General features: G+C 45.1%; 2 protein-coding genes across 3 annotated transcripts in view; both read left to right on the forward strand.

The window, feature by feature from the left end:
• Nucleotides 1–16,688, forward strand: part of LOC129715298 (integrin beta-1-like) — a 114,298-nt gene that overhangs the window by 75,510 nt on the left and 22,100 nt on the right. For both annotated transcript variants that reach the window (XM_055665161.1, XM_055665168.1), the window contains exons 11-12: nucleotides 8,701–8,909; nucleotides 16,357–16,595. In XM_055665161.1, coding sequence (XP_055521136.1) covers nucleotides 8,701–8,909; nucleotides 16,357–16,595 — 448 coding nt within the window. The remainder of the gene's footprint in view (nucleotides 1–8,700; nucleotides 8,910–16,356; nucleotides 16,596–16,688) is intronic.
• On the forward strand, nucleotides 1,206–3,737 carry LOC129715310 (uncharacterized). The gene is made up of 6 exons (XM_055665181.1): nucleotides 1,206–2,548; nucleotides 2,626–2,787; nucleotides 2,872–3,051; nucleotides 3,161–3,235; nucleotides 3,328–3,393; nucleotides 3,591–3,737. The coding sequence occupies exons 1-6, from the start codon at nucleotides 2,378–2,380 to the stop codon at nucleotides 3,735–3,737; spliced, it is 801 nt and encodes a 266-aa protein (XP_055521156.1). The 5' UTR covers nucleotides 1,206–2,377.

Genomic DNA, 16,688 nt, shown 5'->3' on the forward strand with positions numbered 1-16,688 from the left:
ATGGAGTGATACAGTGTGGAAACAGGCCCTTCGGCCCAACTTGCCCACACTGGCCAACATGTCCCAGCTACACTAGTCTCCCCTCCCTGGGCTTTGACAATAGAAAATAAACAATAGGTGCAGGAGTAGGCCATTAGGCCCTTCGAGCCAGCACCACCATTCAATGTGATCATGGCTGATCATCCCCAACCAGTACCCCCGTTCCTGACTTCTCCCCCTATCCCCTGACTCCGCTATTTTTAAGACCCCTATCCGGCTCTCTCTTGAAAGCATCCAGAGAACTGACCTCCTTCGCCCTCTGAGGCAGAGAATTGCACAGACACAACTCTCTGTGAGAAAAAGTGTTTCCTCGTCTCCGTTCTAAATGGCTTACTCCTTATTCTTAAACTGTGGTCCCTGGTTCTGGACTCCCCCAACATCGGGAACATGTTTCCTGTCTCTAGCGTGTCTAAACCCTTATCAATCTTATATGTTTCAATGAGATACCCTCTCATCCTTCTAAACTCCAGTGTGTACAACCCCAGCTGCTCCATTCTCTCAGCATATGACAGTCCCGCCATCCCGGGAATTAACCTTGTAAAACTACGCTGAACTCCCTCAATAGCAAGAATGTCCTTCCTCAAAGAGGGTTCATATCCCTACAAAACCTGTCCAATCCATGTTCATGCCTAACTGTTTCTTAAACTTTGGGATATTCCCAGTCTCAACTACCTCCTCTGGCAGCTTGTTCCATACACCCACCACCCATTGTGTGAAAAGGTTACCCCTCCGATTCCTATTAAATCTTTGTCCTCTGACCTGGCTGGATGGAAGGAATGGGTGACGTTTCGGGTCGAGATTCTTCTTCAGACAAGAAGTGGGGTCGGCAGCTCCAGTAGTGGAACGAGCATTGGTTGAGACGGTTGGAGGCTCTGAAGGGTGATAGGTCGCAGGTCTTGTTGGTCGAGGTAGGCCTCACTGATCAGGTCCACGTGGGTCCAGGAGACGTTCTGGGAGGTCATCTTGCCCGGAGAGCCAGAGAATGGCCAGACCTGAAAGGACATTAAAGAGAGCATTGTTAGTGTAAGAGTAGAACGATTAAACCCCCTTTTCACGTTGCGACTTGACGCAAGAGGTACCCCGAGTTTGACATCGTGGGAACCTCGTGCGGTAACAATACGGCATTTGTGGACCACCGTGGCGCTAACGGCATGTAATCGTGTACCTTGTGTACTCGGGAGAAAATTCAAACATGTTTGAATTTGTCCAAGAGTGTCTTGTGCACTTGTGGTTGAGCATTGCAACATTGTATGAATGAAGTGCCCCGTGCGAAATCCTTAATAACTCTTGCGGTGACCGTGGGAACTCCTGCGGACGGTGAACCCGGAAGTTGGATAGAGGGGAGGGAAGGTGAGTAAAAAAGGTGTTCTCAATGTTGTTAATTGAACACGTGTCCATCGAGGACGTCCCACCTCATTGTCATTGTTGGTGAATCTTTTTAACAGGAACACGCAGAGATGGCTCCCAGAAAAGCTCAGAAAAAGGGGGTAAAGCATGCCAGAAATGTTTTTGCCATGCAGCAGAATGAGGGGGAGATGCAGCTAGAGAGACAGGTGGAGAGGCAACAGGAGACGCCAGATGTAACACTGCCTGAGGGCTCCTTGGAGCAGGGAGAGAGGGAGCAAGGTGTATGTCAGATTGCCTCCCCAGTAGCCGTTGTAGGAATAGCCTCTGCAGACGCTTATGTGAAGGGAAGGTGGCAGAAGGTAAGGCCATACAACTTCTCCAGGGAACAAGAGGGGGAACTTGTAGAATGGTACCAATTGAACGAAATTCTGTACGATAAATCCAGAGAGGATTATAGGAACAGGGAGAGAAAACGGAACCTGCTGGAGACGAAGGCTGCGGAGTTTCCCGGGTGTTCATGTGAGTATATATAACGATATATCAGTTCATCAACAGGAGAACCATTTAATGTTATTCAATAATTTAAAACATACAAGGATATATATGTAAAAGTGCAGTTGTTGCAGTTAAATTAAACATCTCTTATAAGTCTGTTTGTGCCCTGCAGCTGCGAAGTGAAAAAGTCGCAGACAGCTTTTACACTCTCTGTGTTTGCAGTTGGAATCATGTCTCCCTAAGTCATAAAATAAATTATGCATGCATGAGGGCAGGCAATTCTCACTTGTAATGTTTGTCTTAAAAAGGGCCATCTGTATTTACAAACTTGTGCTCAGGTTTCCAAGAAGCACAAGAATCAGCAGATTAAATGCGGAGGGCAGGCTCTTAAACACGCCTCTATTTACTGTCCAGAACTTTTAATGGAACTGAATACATCAATGCTTTTAAGTTATTTTTAATTCCATCACTGTACTGTAATGCAGATGACCAACTCATGCAATGGTTCACTAATCAGAGGACCATCTATGGAAAGGTCACCGCACTTGGGACCAAAACAGGGTCAGCTGGCAGCAAACTGACAGAGAGGAATAGGTGGATCGAGGAGAAGTGGAGGTTCCTATCAGGGCATATTGTGCGTGTAGTGACCAGGACTAGCGCACCCAAGGTACTTTTAATACAACAAATTGTGAGTTCATGAGGCTCCGGACACTATGTCTAAATGTTTTTATGTGATTCCTACAGGAACGACACATCATTGACCATGCGTCCAATGATCCTGCGGAAGGGACTTCCGCGCCGAGACCATCCACCAGCCAACAGCACCGCAGTAGGCCAATGTCCAGTATTGACCTCACCACACCCGGAAGTGCTGAAGAAGGAACAGATGGGAACATCATGAGAAGTGTGAGTGTATAAACTTGATGGTCATTGGACAATGCACACACCCATCATTTTTCTGTGTTTTATATTAGCGCTGTGAAATTTCAGCTCAATAACAATGTTCGAGACGGTTTACAGTTGTTGGAGGAAGGGCGCCTGAGAACGAACCCCGTAACGCAGAGGACAGTAGACTTCTGTTCAGCTATTATGGAAGCAGATATTTCGGAAGAACTCTGGGATTTTTTATGGATTATGATCAATGGGGCAATCGCGTTTCGAAATAAAAAGGTATAGATCTATTCTAATCTTCTTGCCTTCATTCATCGTTTCTGGTAAAAATGTTCATTTCGTACATCAAAAAGCATCATAGTTTTAATGTGTGGTGTTGTCTGTGCAGTTAATTAAAGCACGTGCATCTGAGGCGCAGCGTCAACTGGTTCCTCAGCCTCGCCCGCCTCACTTCTATCATCAGGTATTAAGAAATATATGTGTGCTTCCCAAACCTAATTAATAATCTGTCTTCTTTGTATGCATTGACTAATACATCACTCTGTGATTCTAAAGTATGCAGATAGGAGATATGGGACGCCACGTGCAATGGGAGAACAGCCACAATTCCGTGATGAACAGGTAAACCATTGTGTTTTGTGGGATTGGATTTTAGAAATAAGTATTTCCATCCGCATATGGACAACAAAGTATTCATGAGTCATCTTAATGAGATTCAAGAAAAGAACTCACATGTTGAAAAGGGACTTGAATGAAAGGTCCCGCAATCTTATGGTCCGTGAGAAAATTTTCACATGTACTTCTTAATTTCCTTCTAGAGACACTCACCATCACCACTGATTTTTACAGAACAGCAGCCTGGTAGAAATTCACCTTTGCCTTTTGTTTACGGAGAGGGCCGTGCACAAACACCATCACAAGAAGGGACAGATGGTTTCGCTGACTCGGACTTTGAGAATTATTAATGTGGAGTTTAAGTAACCGTTTTCATTTTGGTTTATTTTAGTTGTTGGCCACTCAACATTTTGTGTGACTTCTAGAGTCCTTTATAAATGTCTGTATGTTTATATGTGTGTATTTTAGTCTTGGGCATTACTTTGATTCTGTTGGCGGCTCCGCATTTTATGATAGCCTGAAGTGTGAAAAAGCTTTTACCTCAGCAGTTTGATTTTCAGTGTTTATTGACCTCATTGTTAAATAAATATATTTTGCACTATCAGCTTGCTGTCTGCAATTCTTCATCAACACATCACTACAATATGAATGTCTCTAATGTTAGAATCCCTCTCATGCTGAGAAACGAAATAGTTGAATTTAGGTGATATAATCACATTCTCATTTATTTCCATTTGTGAGTGTCCAGGTCCATCAATTGATGAGCTATTTAAAACGTTTGAAAGCTTCACCTCTCCGTAGGGAATAAAATAAGCCAATCAGCACGGTAAACGTGACACAAAGTCTTTATTGCAATTTTACAATATAAAAAGACGACTTCTTTCACATATTTTGAGAAGGTGCATCACACCAAACATTTGTCTATAAAAGGGCCTCGCAAACACGAAAATCAACAAATGAGGCACGCTACATTGTTTTAAACACATTATATTCATTAACCTCCGCAACAACCCAAACTCAGGCATTAAAAGGGAGAATGCAATATGCTAAATGGCAGGTTTTGCGGACGAACATCGTATAGGATGCACTTTTCAGAGGACAACACTAGAAAGTAAGCTTAGTCGCTATGCATTTCTGCTAACATGCAGTAGTGTTCCTGTGGTCGGCTACCCATCAATGTGGCTGTCCTGCCACGGCACACTCCCCAATTGTGAATTGTAGTAAGCGCAGAGATGGTCTCTTTGCTCTTTCACACTGTATGTTCCCCAGTTACCTTTGAAACGCTGCAGTGGCACCATTTCCGCAATGTTTGCACCACTTCTCCATGAACCTAATGTTATTCCCCCTGTTTCTCTGTCCATCACGTCACCGTCCTGGGTGGATGTTTCTGATCCTGCAGCTGCACGTCTCATTCGGATAAGGTTGTGCAGAACACATGCTGCATATACTATACTCTCCACATTCTTGGGCTTCTGCTCCATTTTCTTGAGCAAGCATCTAAATCTGTTTGCCAAGATGCCAAAAGCATTTTCTACAACCCTCCTGGCCCTTGACAGCCTGTAATTGAAGATCCTCTGTTGCCTAGTTAGATTCCTCTGTGGATATGGCTTCATAATCCACGGCCGTAGTGCAAAGGCTTCGTCAGCAACCATCGCATATGGGATGTCCGGGCTGTCTTCCCCTGGCAGAGGTTCTGGATCAGGCATGCCTGCTGTTCCACCTTCCATTCTCTTTCCAAGCCATGTTTCTTTCCAAATCCGGCCATCACCAACACTTCCAGGTGTGCCCACATCCACATACATGAAGTTGTAGTTATAATCAACCACCGCCAAGAGTACAATTGAGTGGAATTTCTTGTAATTGAAATAATTTGAGCCACCTCCGGGTGGTTTACGAATAGCCACATGCTTGCCATCCAAAGCCCCACATGTGTGAGCAAAGTTCCACCTGTTTTCAAACCCCAGTGCAACTCTCTTCCACGCATCTGGTGTACTGGGGCATTCCATCACTTCAGCTGAATAAAATTCGATGATCGCCTCACAGGTTTCTCGGACAATACCACAGATGGTGCTGGTGGCGACAAGAAAGTTGTAAGACAAACTTTTATAAGAATCGCCTGAGGCCAAGTAGCGCAGGGTGATTGCTATGCGTAACCCTGGTTCCAGTGCCTTTCTCATTACAGTGTCTGTCTTCTTCAGCAGAGGTCCCAAATTATGCTTCAGCTCATTAAAGAGCTCGGGTGAAATTCTGACAAAGTTTGTGAATGCACTTTTATCCTCTTCAAATAGAACATTAAGCAGCTGATCATATTGTCCAAATTGAGGTCTCCGTTGAAAGAGGGGCTTCACCCAGTGAGACTTCCTCTTGATTCTCTTTTTAATCCTTCTGGCTTCACGCAAGCGTCCTCGATGCACATAGTGGGCTGCTGCATACAGCGCGTCAATGAAAAAAACAACCATCCTGTACTCGAATCTAGTTAGTATAGGCATGTTTCCAACTGAGCCAATTCAACCAAGGGAGGATATTTATAGTGTGTGAAAAAAAGTGACATCATTTGTGCCACGTGATGATTTTATTACACTTGGAGTTCATTCAAGATTTAACGGGAAAGCTCGGCAGACGGACAAGTCACTCGCTCAAATAACAGAAAAGCCGAGTACCGTGGGAACTCTTGGTCTACCCCCCCGTTATATCGTGTGATATCGTGCTAGACCACGACCACTCCACTCTGGCTACATCTTGCGTCAAGTCGCCACGTGTAAACTAGCCATTATAATGGATGTTAGCAGATACTCTGTGTAGGGAAGAACTGCAGATGCTGGTTTAAACCAAAGATAGACACAAAAAGCTGGAGTAACTCAGCGGGTCAGGCAGCATTTCTGGAGAAAAAGATTGGGTGATGTTTCGGGCCAAGACCCTGTTTCAGACTGAGATCAGGGGAAAAGGAAACGAGAGATATAGACGATGTAGAACAAATGAATGAAAGATGCAAAAAAGTAACGACGATAAAGGAAACAGGCCAAAGACTTTCATTCCCCTTCCCATTCCCACGCTGACCTTTCTGTCCTGTCCTCCTCCATTGTCAGAGTGAGGCCCAGCATAAATTGGAGGAACAGCATCTCATATTTCGCTTGGGCAGCTTACAGCCCAGCGGCATAAACATTAATTTCTCCAACTTCAAGTAACCCCGGCATCCCCCCTCCCTCCGCGCCACCCCCGCCCAAGTCGTACCAGCTTCCTACTCGTCTTGTTGAGTCTCATTGTCTGTAACTCGTTTTCACCCAACCCACAGCTAACAATGGCGTTTCCTTTATCATTATTACTGTTTTGCATATCTTTCATTCATTTCTTCGATATCTCTCTACATCACCGTCTACATCTCTTGTTTTCCTTTCCCCCGACTCTCAGCCTGAAGAAGGGTCTCAACCCGAAACGTCACCCATTCCTTTTCTCCAGAGATGCAGTCTGACCCGTTGAGTTGCTCCAGCTTTTTGTGTGTATTAGCAGATACTCTACTGGGGCTGGCATGCAAACAGTCACGATGCCTAGACGCCATCTTGTTCCCACATACTGGCGCCATCTTGTTTGCCATCAGGATGAACATAACATTTTTACCACCGCAGATCTTTGCCATCTGGATCTTTGCCTGATATCCCAATGAAACAATAGACAATAGACAATAGACAACAGGAGTAGGCCATTCAGCCCTTCGAGCCAGCACCGCCATTCAATATGATCATAGCTGATCATCCACAATCAGTACCCCGTTCCTGCCTTCTCCCCATATCACCTGAGTCCGCTTTCTTTAAGAGCTCTATCTCTCTGAAAGCATCCAGAGAATTGGCTTCCACTGCCTTCTGAGGCAGAGAATTCCACAGATTCACAACTCTCTGGGTGAAAAAGTTTTTCCTCATCTCCGTTCTAAATGGCTTACCCCTTATTCAAGCCCCTGGTTCTGGACTCCCCCAACATCAGGAACATGTTTCCTGCCTCTAGCGTGTCCAACCCCTTAATAATCTTACTAGACTAAGTGGGACCCGTTGGGTCCCAGTCACACGGGAGGCCTGGTCCCCCAATGCAACCCGTTCCTCAATGCAATATTCCACTATGGTGTGGGGGAGGGGGTGGGGAGTGGTGTGGGGGGAGGGGGTGGTGTGGGGGGTTGCTGCAGGGGAGGGGGTGGGTGGGTGAGGGGTGGGGGGAGAGGGGTGTGGGGAGGGGGTGGGTGGGGGAGGGGATGGTGGGGGGGTTGGGGGCTGGTGTGGGGGGGGTGGTGTGGGGGAGGGGGGGGGGAGGGGGGGTGTGGGGGGGGGGGGGGGGGGGGGGGGTGGTAGGGGAGGGGAGGGGGGGAGGGGGACTCAATTGCGGACTCAATCAGCACAGCTTGTTTACTCAGCCCAAATCCGGGGCTTTATTCTCAAATGGGTGCCGGAAGTGGCGTTACCTTCATGGTGACTGACAGGCGAGGAGACCAATCCACTAATCTCATGATTTTTTAAACCTTCATAACTTTTCACCTCTTTCACTGATCGGAACAAAACTTGATGGGTTGGAGCAGAGGAGAATGGAGAGTAAGGTGGCGAAAAAGTCCTAGCGATATAGGGTAGCGTTTTTGTGCAAATTTAATTACAACGCAGACCGGAAGTGGTGAAGATGAGAGTTTTAGTAATAGTATAGATATGTTTCAATAAGATAACCTCTCATCCTTCTAAATGCCAGAGTACACAAGCCCAGCCACTCCATTCTATCAACATATGACAGTCCTGTCATCCCAGGAATTAACATTGTAAACCTATGCTGTATTCCCTCAATAACGAAAAGTCCTTCCTCAAATTTGGTGACCAAAACTGCACACAATACTCCAGGTGTGATCTCACTGGGGCCCTGTACAACTGCAGAAGGACCTCTTTGCTCCTATATGCGACTCCTCGCTGCCTGCTGTACCTGCATGCTTACTGTCATTGACTGATGAACAACGACCCCCAGATCCCGTTGTACTTCCACTTTTCCCAACTTGACAACATTTAGATAGTAATCTGCCTTCCTGTTTTTGCCACCAAAGTGGATAATACTTACATTTATCCGCATTAAAGTGCATCTGCCATGCATCTGCCCATTCACCCAACCTGTCCAAGTCACCCTGCATCCTCATAGTATCCTCCTCACAGTTTACACTGTCACCCTGCTTTGTGCCATCTGCAAATTTGCTAATGTAACTATGGACCATATTGATCATTTCATGCAGCCAAAGCTTGTTCTCCGGTAATGTGTGAAATAGGTAGTATTTGTAATACATCACTCGTTTTTTTTCAGGTGCGATTCACTATAAGTATCACAGCCAAAACATGCCCAGACAATGGGCGGACAGCAGCTATCGAAATTAAACCACTGGGATTTCACACGAATGTTGAAATTACACTGAAGTTTGCGTGTGACTGTGATTGTGAAAAGCACAGAAACAGAATGATGAATAGCCCCCTGTGTACCCATGGTAATGGACTTCTTGTGTGTGGAGCCTGTAGGTAGGTTTATCTATCAATTTATCCAGACATTAAATGAAGTAGGAAGTATTAAGAATTAAATGTAATGCGAAATGTCATAGGAATTTGCTGGATGTGTTTAGAGGGTCGGTGGGTGTATGGAAGGGGAATAATTGTTGGTGTCGTGCGTCAGAAACCTGCATCAAGACAGGAGTGGAGAGGGAAGATAGCCTGTATAAAAGGTCATAGTGAGTCCTCCTCACCATTCCCCCTCTCCTCTTTCTGTTAGCTACCTTCTCTCTCTCCCTCTCCACGCTAGGTTCGATTGCAGGTTTTTGGTCAACGGTTCCGTTCCTATTCGACCCACTGGGTTCCTCCGACAAGTAGTTTTTGTTCCACATTCCAGCATCTGCACCCTCTTGTATCTGGAACTGTAATAAGAATGTGTGGTTCATGACCATAGCCACAGTAGCATAGATCAATATCCAGAATCCTGGACCGTCGATCCAGGTAGATGTTTATATGTATAGACACATATAAAATTCTTAAGGGATTGGACAGGCTCGATGCAGGAAAAATGTTTCCCATGTTGGGGGAGTCCAGAACCAGGGGTCACAGTTTAAGAATAAGGGGTAGGCCATTTAGGACTGAGAAGAGGAAACATTTCTTCACCCAGAGAGTTGTGGAATTCTCTGCCACAGAAGGCAATGGAGGCCAATTCACTGGATGTTTTCAAGAGAGCGTTAGATATAGTTCTTAGGGTTAACGGAATCAAGGGATATGGGGAGAAAGCAGGAACAGGCGGTACTGATTCTGGACGATCGGCCTTTTGAATGAATCAAAATTTTGTGGAACAAATCCTTTTATCTTTATTGGTAGACAAAAATGTTGGAGAAACTCAGCGGGTGGAGAAACTCATCTATGGAGCGAAGGAAATACGCAACAAATCGGGTCAAAACCCTTCTTCAGACTTTTATTTTTATTGATATGTTTTTGTTCATCATTATTTTTAATTTAATCTTAAAATGAAAGTATTTAAAATACCAAAGTGTAAAAGAAGATTCAATGAAATTAGCATTTTTTAGCATTCAAATTAGCATTTCAACCTCACCTAGTTGATGTGTGCAAGGCTCCTAAAGAACCATAGATGGAATTGATTGAGCTCTCAGAAGATGACATTTTAATGTCCTTATTTGACGCTAAGAAAATCCGATTGAAATATGGAAAAATGCAATAGAATACCCACATCTTTGGCAGCATGCACGAAAAATGCTTTCTTGCTTTTCAACCACTTATTGCTGCGAATCTACGTTCAGTTCAGTTCAGTTTTATTTGTCATATGTAGGTTAACACAGGGTCAACGGGACAATGAAATGTGTTTGACAAGACAACGGGTCACCTCAGCAATGATATTACAAGGATAAAAATAAGATAAAATAAGATAAGATAAAAGTGACATTGGTAGGTAAAAATCAATAATAAATAAAATAATCAACATATATGATGTGTTTATGAGTTCAGAAGCCTGATGGCATGATGATAAAAACTGTTCTTCAGTCTGGTGGTACGTGCAGCCATGCTCCTGTATCGTCTGCCTGACGGTAACAAGGAGAACAGTCTGCGTGCTGGGTGGCTGTGGTCCTTGATGATGCTGTGTGCCTTCCGCAGGCACTGCCGATGGAAAATATCCTGAATGGCTGGGAGGCAGTTGCAGTGTTGTGCTGTGCAGCCTTCACCACTCTCTGTAGTGATTTGCGGCTGTGGGCAGAACAGTTCCCGTACCAGACTGTGATGCAGCCCGTCAGCAGACTCTCGATGGTGCAACTGTAGAATCTCCTACCTAATTACGAATTAGTTCCCCTACCTAACCCAAATCAAGACGCCCTTAAGGTCTCAAATGACCGAAACCCATCTAAAAGATCAGCTGAAACTGCGTACCTCCATGTCGCAACCAAATATTCAAATGCTTTCCCACAAAAAACAGTCACAACAAAGTCATTAAACGGTTAGTTAGCTTTACAATTAACAACTTTTTTTCATTTTCTTGAAGTTAGTAACATAGTAGTTAGATTTTTACAAAATAATGTACATTTTGAAGTATATCTCATTGAAATTTTTTGGATGCGGCCTTATTAGATTACAGCTAACTTAATGCGGCCTTCCAACATGAAAAGGTTCCCCACCCCTGACCTAGACTGTGGAATAGCATCCCGCTCCACCTCAGAACTGCCCCCACCATCGACTACTTTAAGTCATGACTCAAAACCTTTTTCTACTCCTTAGCATTTCTGAGGGGGCGCTGTAAACAGTTTATGTATGTATTGTTGGGTCTGTCTACCGTTGTGTGTATCAAATTAGTACCTGCACTGATGTGAAGCACTTTGGTCAGCGTGAGCTGTTTTTAAATGTGCTATACATATACATTTATTATTATTATTATTATTATTATAAAACCTGCAATTGAATGGGTTGTATCAGAATGATTCTTGATTAGTACGGGTGTAGACCTGATGGGCCAAATGCCCTGATTCTGCTCCTGTCACTGATGAAATATTAAATATTAAAGTTCTGGATTATCATAAAAATTCCATTAATATCATTAAAAGTCCATCTCTGCCAATGTCTCACTCCAGAATAATTAATGTAATGGATTCTAAACCGCCTCCTTGCTTTCGGTAATTAGGGATGGACAATAAACACTGCTTTTCTCATGAATTAATTGGAATCGAGAAGCGGACTCGGAACAAAAATCCACATTGGCCCATTATGTGGCTATTATTTATCTAACTACATGGTGATAAACAGTTGGCCAGAACTCACTATCCACGGGAAGCCCAGCTCTAATTTCCATGCTGCATTTTCATGCCTGGTCTTTCCATGTTGGAATCTTAAGTTCTGACCTACTTTTAAAAGTTGAAGCTAAACTTGAAGAAGAAGCATTTATTTTTTTCCATTGGCACCGAGCATATTATTTAGAAACATTTAGCTTTTTCCCCCACAGTTGCTGCATGCTGGTGTTATAAAAGTTAAAATAATGTGGATAACAATTATTGAGTGTGGATCCTGCAGCACCTCATGTTCAATGAAAAACGCTGTATTCAATGGAAACAAGAACGTAGAACACTACAGCGCACGACCAGGTCCTTTTGACCCACAATGTCTATGGTGAACATGATGCCAAAATGAACTAATCCCTTCTGCCTTGTGTCGAATAGTGAAAGGCTTGGATTGAGTGGATGTGGAGAGGATGTTTCCATAGTAGGAGATTCCAGGACTGGAGGTCTCAGCCCCAGAATTAAAGGATGTTCCCTTTAAGAAGGAGATGAGGTGGAATTTCTTTACTCAGAGGGTGGTGAATCTGTGGCATTCTTTTCCACAGGAGGCTGTGGAGGCCAAGTCAATGGATATTTTTAAGGCAGAGATAGATAGATTCTTAATTAGTACGGGTGTCAGTGGTTATGGAGTGAAGGCAGGAAAATGGGGTTAGGAGGGAGAGATAGATCAGCCATGATTGAATGGTAGAGTAGACTTGTTCGGCCGAATGGCCTAACTCTGCTCCTATCACATGATCTTATAATCATACATGTCCCTCCAACATCTGCATATTCATGTTCCCATCTAATAGCTTCTTAAATGCCATCATCATACCGTTGTCAATGCGTTCCAAACACCCACCTCCCTCTGTGTAAAAAAAACCTTGCCCCACACATCTCCTTTGAACTTTGCCCCTCTCAACTTATAGCTATCCCCGTTAGTCTTTGATTATTCCACGTTGGGATAAAGTTTATGACTGTCTATCCTATCTACGCCTCTCATAACTGTATATACTTCTATCAGATCTCCCCATCCCTCTGACATTCCAAAGAAAACAACATGGTATCAAAAGAAGTTAATTGGTAAAGCGGCTGAAGATGCTTTGACCGAGGACATTGGCCTGACCAACTCTTGCAAAGGTGTCGTGGGCCTAGTAAGATATATCCTAGACAACCATAACCATCTTCATATAGAGTCATAGAGTGATAGAGTGATACAGCGTGGAAACAGGCCCTCCGGCCCAACTTGCCCACACGGACCAACAATGTCCCAGCTACACTAGTCCCACCAGCCTACGTTTGGTCCATATCCCTCCAAACCTGTCCTATCCATGTACCTGTCTAACTCTTCCTTAACGTTGGGAGGGCTAGTGGAATCAAGGGATATGGGGAGAAGGCAGGCACGGGTTATTGTTTGGGGACGATCAGCCATGATCACAATGAATGGCGGTGCTGGCTCGAAGGGCCGAATGGCCTCCTTCTGCACCTATTTTCTATGTTTCTATGTCCCAGCCTCAACTACCTCCTCTGGCAGCCTGTTCCATACACCCACCACCCTTTGTCTGAAAAACCTACCCGCGGATTCCTATTAAATCATTTTCCCCCCTCACCTTAAACCTATGTCCGCTGATCCTCGATTTACCCGATATGTCAGAATTTTTTTTTTTAACCACTGGAAGTGTTTTTTTTTCAATGTCCATTGAATTCAATGATATTGCATTTCCTACAAATGATTTTCAATATGGTTAAATGAGATGCAGTGCATCCCATTTTGGAAAAGGAAGCAAAGAATAGAAATTGAAAGGATTAACTTCAAAAGGGCTGGTAGACAAAAATGCTGGAGAAACTCAGCGGGTGAGACAGCATCTATGGAACAAAGGAAATAGGCAACGTTTCGGGTCAAGACCCTTCTTCAGACTGATGTGGGGGTGTGGGGGTGGGAAGAAGAAAGGAAGAGGCGGAGACAGTGGGCTGTCGGAGAGCTGGGAAGGGGAGGAGAAAGAAAGATAAAGCAGGGACTACCTGAAATTGGAGGTCAATGTTCATACTGCTGGGGTGTAAACTACCCAAGCGAAATATGAGGTGCTGCTCCTCCAGTTTATGGTGGGCCTCACTCTGGCCATGGAGGAGACCCAGGACAGAAAGGTCGGATTCGGAATGGGAGGGGGAGTTGAAGTGTTGTGCCACCAGGAGATCAGGTTGGTTAATGTGAACAGATCAGAGGTGTTGGACGAAGCGATCGCCAAGCCTACGCTTGGTCTCACCGATGTAGAGCAGCTGACACCTAGAGCAGTGGATGCAATAGTTGAGGTTGGAGGTGGTGCAGGTGAACCTCTGCCGCACCTGGAAAGACTGCTTGGGTCCTTGAATGGAATCAATGGGGGAGGTAAAGCGACACGTGTAGCATTTCCTGCGGTTGCAAGGGAAAGTGCCAGGAGAGGGGGCGGTTTGGGTGGGAAGGGACGAATTGGTCAGGGAGTTACAGAGGGAGCAGTCTCTACGGAAAGCCGAAAGGAGAGGAGATGGGAAGATGTGACCAGTGGTGAGATCACGTTGGAGGTGACGAAAATGTTGGACGATTATTTGTTGTATGTGACGGCTGGTAGGGTGGAAGGTGAGGACAAGGGGGACTCTGCCCTTGTTACGAGTGGGGGGATGGGGAGTGAGAGCGTAATTATGGGATATAGAAGAGGCCCTGGTAAGAGCCTCATCTATAGTAGAAGAGGGGAACCCCCGTTCCCTGAAGAATGAGGACATCTCCGATGCCCTGGTTTGGAACACCTCATCCTGGGTGCAGATGCGGCGTAGACGGAGGAATTGGGAGTAGGGGATGGAGTCCTTACAGGAAACAGGGTGGGGAGAAGTGTAGTCCAGACAGCCATGGGAGTCAGTGTGTTTATAGTAGATGTCAGTCAGTAGTCTGTCACTTGCGATGGAGATGGTGAGGTCTAGAGCCGGTAGGGAGATGTCAGAAATGGTCCAGGTGAATTTGAGTGCCGGATGGAAGTTAGTGATGAAATGGATGAAGTCAGTGAATTCTACATGGGTGCAGGAGGTTGCACCAATGCAGTCGTCGATGTAGCGGAGGTAGAGTTTGGGGATAGGGCCATGGTACGCCTCGAACAAAGATTGTTCGACGTATCCTACAATGGGGCAGGCAGAGCTTTGGCCCATGCGCGTGCCCATAGCTGCACATTGGATTCGGAAGTTCAAATGGGCAGGTTGGGAGAACTGAGAAGGTGGCCCAATGAAAGATTATACAGAGGGTGTCTGGTTACATTGAAACTGTTCCACAGGATTTGTCTCGGAGTCTAGGTTTGCCAACCCAGTAGCAGATACCACAGTGAACTAAGGGCACCTTTGGTACTTGCGCACTTGGATAGTAGGAGTGCTCTCTAGAAACCTGCCAAATCTCCCTCCTTACCTGGTGTGAGATAGTGATCCAAACCCACTTGAGGACTCGAGGTTGGGTCCTCATCTCACAGCTTCAGGAATCATATCGCACTCCAGGGTGGGTGAACAATTGTCAAGGGGGGCCCATTGCAATTAACCTCATCACTGACTGTCCCGCTACTTAGTTTTGGAAAATCATCGTTCCCCAGGAAGCACCTTCCTTGCCTGCTCCTGTCACCAGCACCTTCTCTGATGTGCTCCATGTCTGACATGAAGTCAGTGTGTAAGAAGGAACAGCAGATGCTGTTTAAGAACGGTTTCGACCCGAAACGTCACCCATTCCTTCTCTCCAGAGATGCTGTCCCGTTGAATTACCCAGCATTTTGTGTCTATCTGATATGGAGTCATGTCATTCATGAATAAATGAAATACAGCCTCTGTGTTTAGTCTTTCAGCAGACATTAGAGTTTGTGTAGGAAGGAACTGCAGATGCTGGTTTACACCGAAGATAGACACAAAATGCTGGAGTAACTCTGCGGGACAGGCAGCATCTCTGGAGAGAAGGAATGGGTTAAGACCCTTTTTCAGATGTCAGCCATTCGGCCAATCAAGTCTACTCTGCCATTCAATCATGGCTGATCTGCCTCTCCTTCCTAACCCCATTCTCCTGCCTTCTCCCCCCTTAACCACTGACACCCGTACCAATCATGAGTCTATCAATCTCTGGCTTAAAAATATCCACTGACGGCCTCCACAGTCTTCTGCGGCAAAGATTTGTACAGATTCACCAAAGAAATTCCTCCTCCTTCCTAAAAGAATGTCCTTTAATTCTGAGGCTATGACCTCTAGTCATAGACTCTCCCACTAGTGGAAACATCCTCTCCACATCCACTCTATCCAGGCCTTTCACTATTCTGTACGTTTCAATGAGGTCCCCCCTCATTCTTCAAAAACTCCAGTGAGTACAGGCCCAGTGCTGACAAACCCTCATCATAGGTTAACCTACTCATTCCTGGGATCATTCTTCTAAACCTCCTCTGGACCCTCTCCAGAGCCATTCACCATCCTTCCTCAGATATGGTCCCCATAATTGCTCACAATATTCCAAAAGTGGCCTGATCAGCGCCTTATAGAGCCTCAGCAATTACATCCCTGTTTTTGTATGCAAGCCCTCTCGAATTAAATGCAAGCATTGAGTTTGCTTTGAGCGCAAAGGGTTTTTCCAAAAGACAGCTTTGTAGTTTACTGATGCTGCTTATAACATTCTTCTGCTTCATTTTCAGATGTAGCGAAGGTTATTTTGGGGAATCTTGTGAACGCAGAGCTGATGAAATAAATATCGAGGATGCGGACGCTTCATGCAGGCATGATAACACATCTCTAATCTGCAGTGACAACGGGGATTGTGTCTGTGGGGAATGTGTGTGTAGACGGAGGGATAACCCTGATGAAAGAATATTCGGCAAATATTGTGAATGTGACAATTTTAGTTGCTATCGATCCGATGGCCTGCTTTGTGGAGGTAAGTATACAACATCATGAATAACCTTCCAGAATTCACTCTTCACACAATGTACTTAGAGAACATCGATGAGTTCAAAAACAGGCCCTTTGG

Source organism: Leucoraja erinacea, chromosome 2 (assembly GCF_028641065.1).
Source record: "Leucoraja erinacea ecotype New England chromosome 2, Leri_hhj_1, whole genome shotgun sequence".
NCBI lineage: Eukaryota > Metazoa > Chordata > Chondrichthyes > Rajiformes > Rajidae > Leucoraja > Leucoraja erinaceus.

Coding starts and splice junctions, on each gene's coding strand:
- LOC129715310 (XM_055665181.1), top strand. CDS start 2,378: ATGCAATGGTTCACTAATCAGAGGACCATCTATGGAAAGGTCACCGCA. Junction 2,788..2,871: donor ATGGGAACATCATGAGAAGT/GTGAGTGTATAA, acceptor GTGAAATTTCAG/CTCAATAACAATGTTCGAGA. Junction 3,052..3,160: donor TCGCGTTTCGAAATAAAAAG/GTATAGATCTAT, acceptor TTGTCTGTGCAG/TTAATTAAAGCACGTGCATC.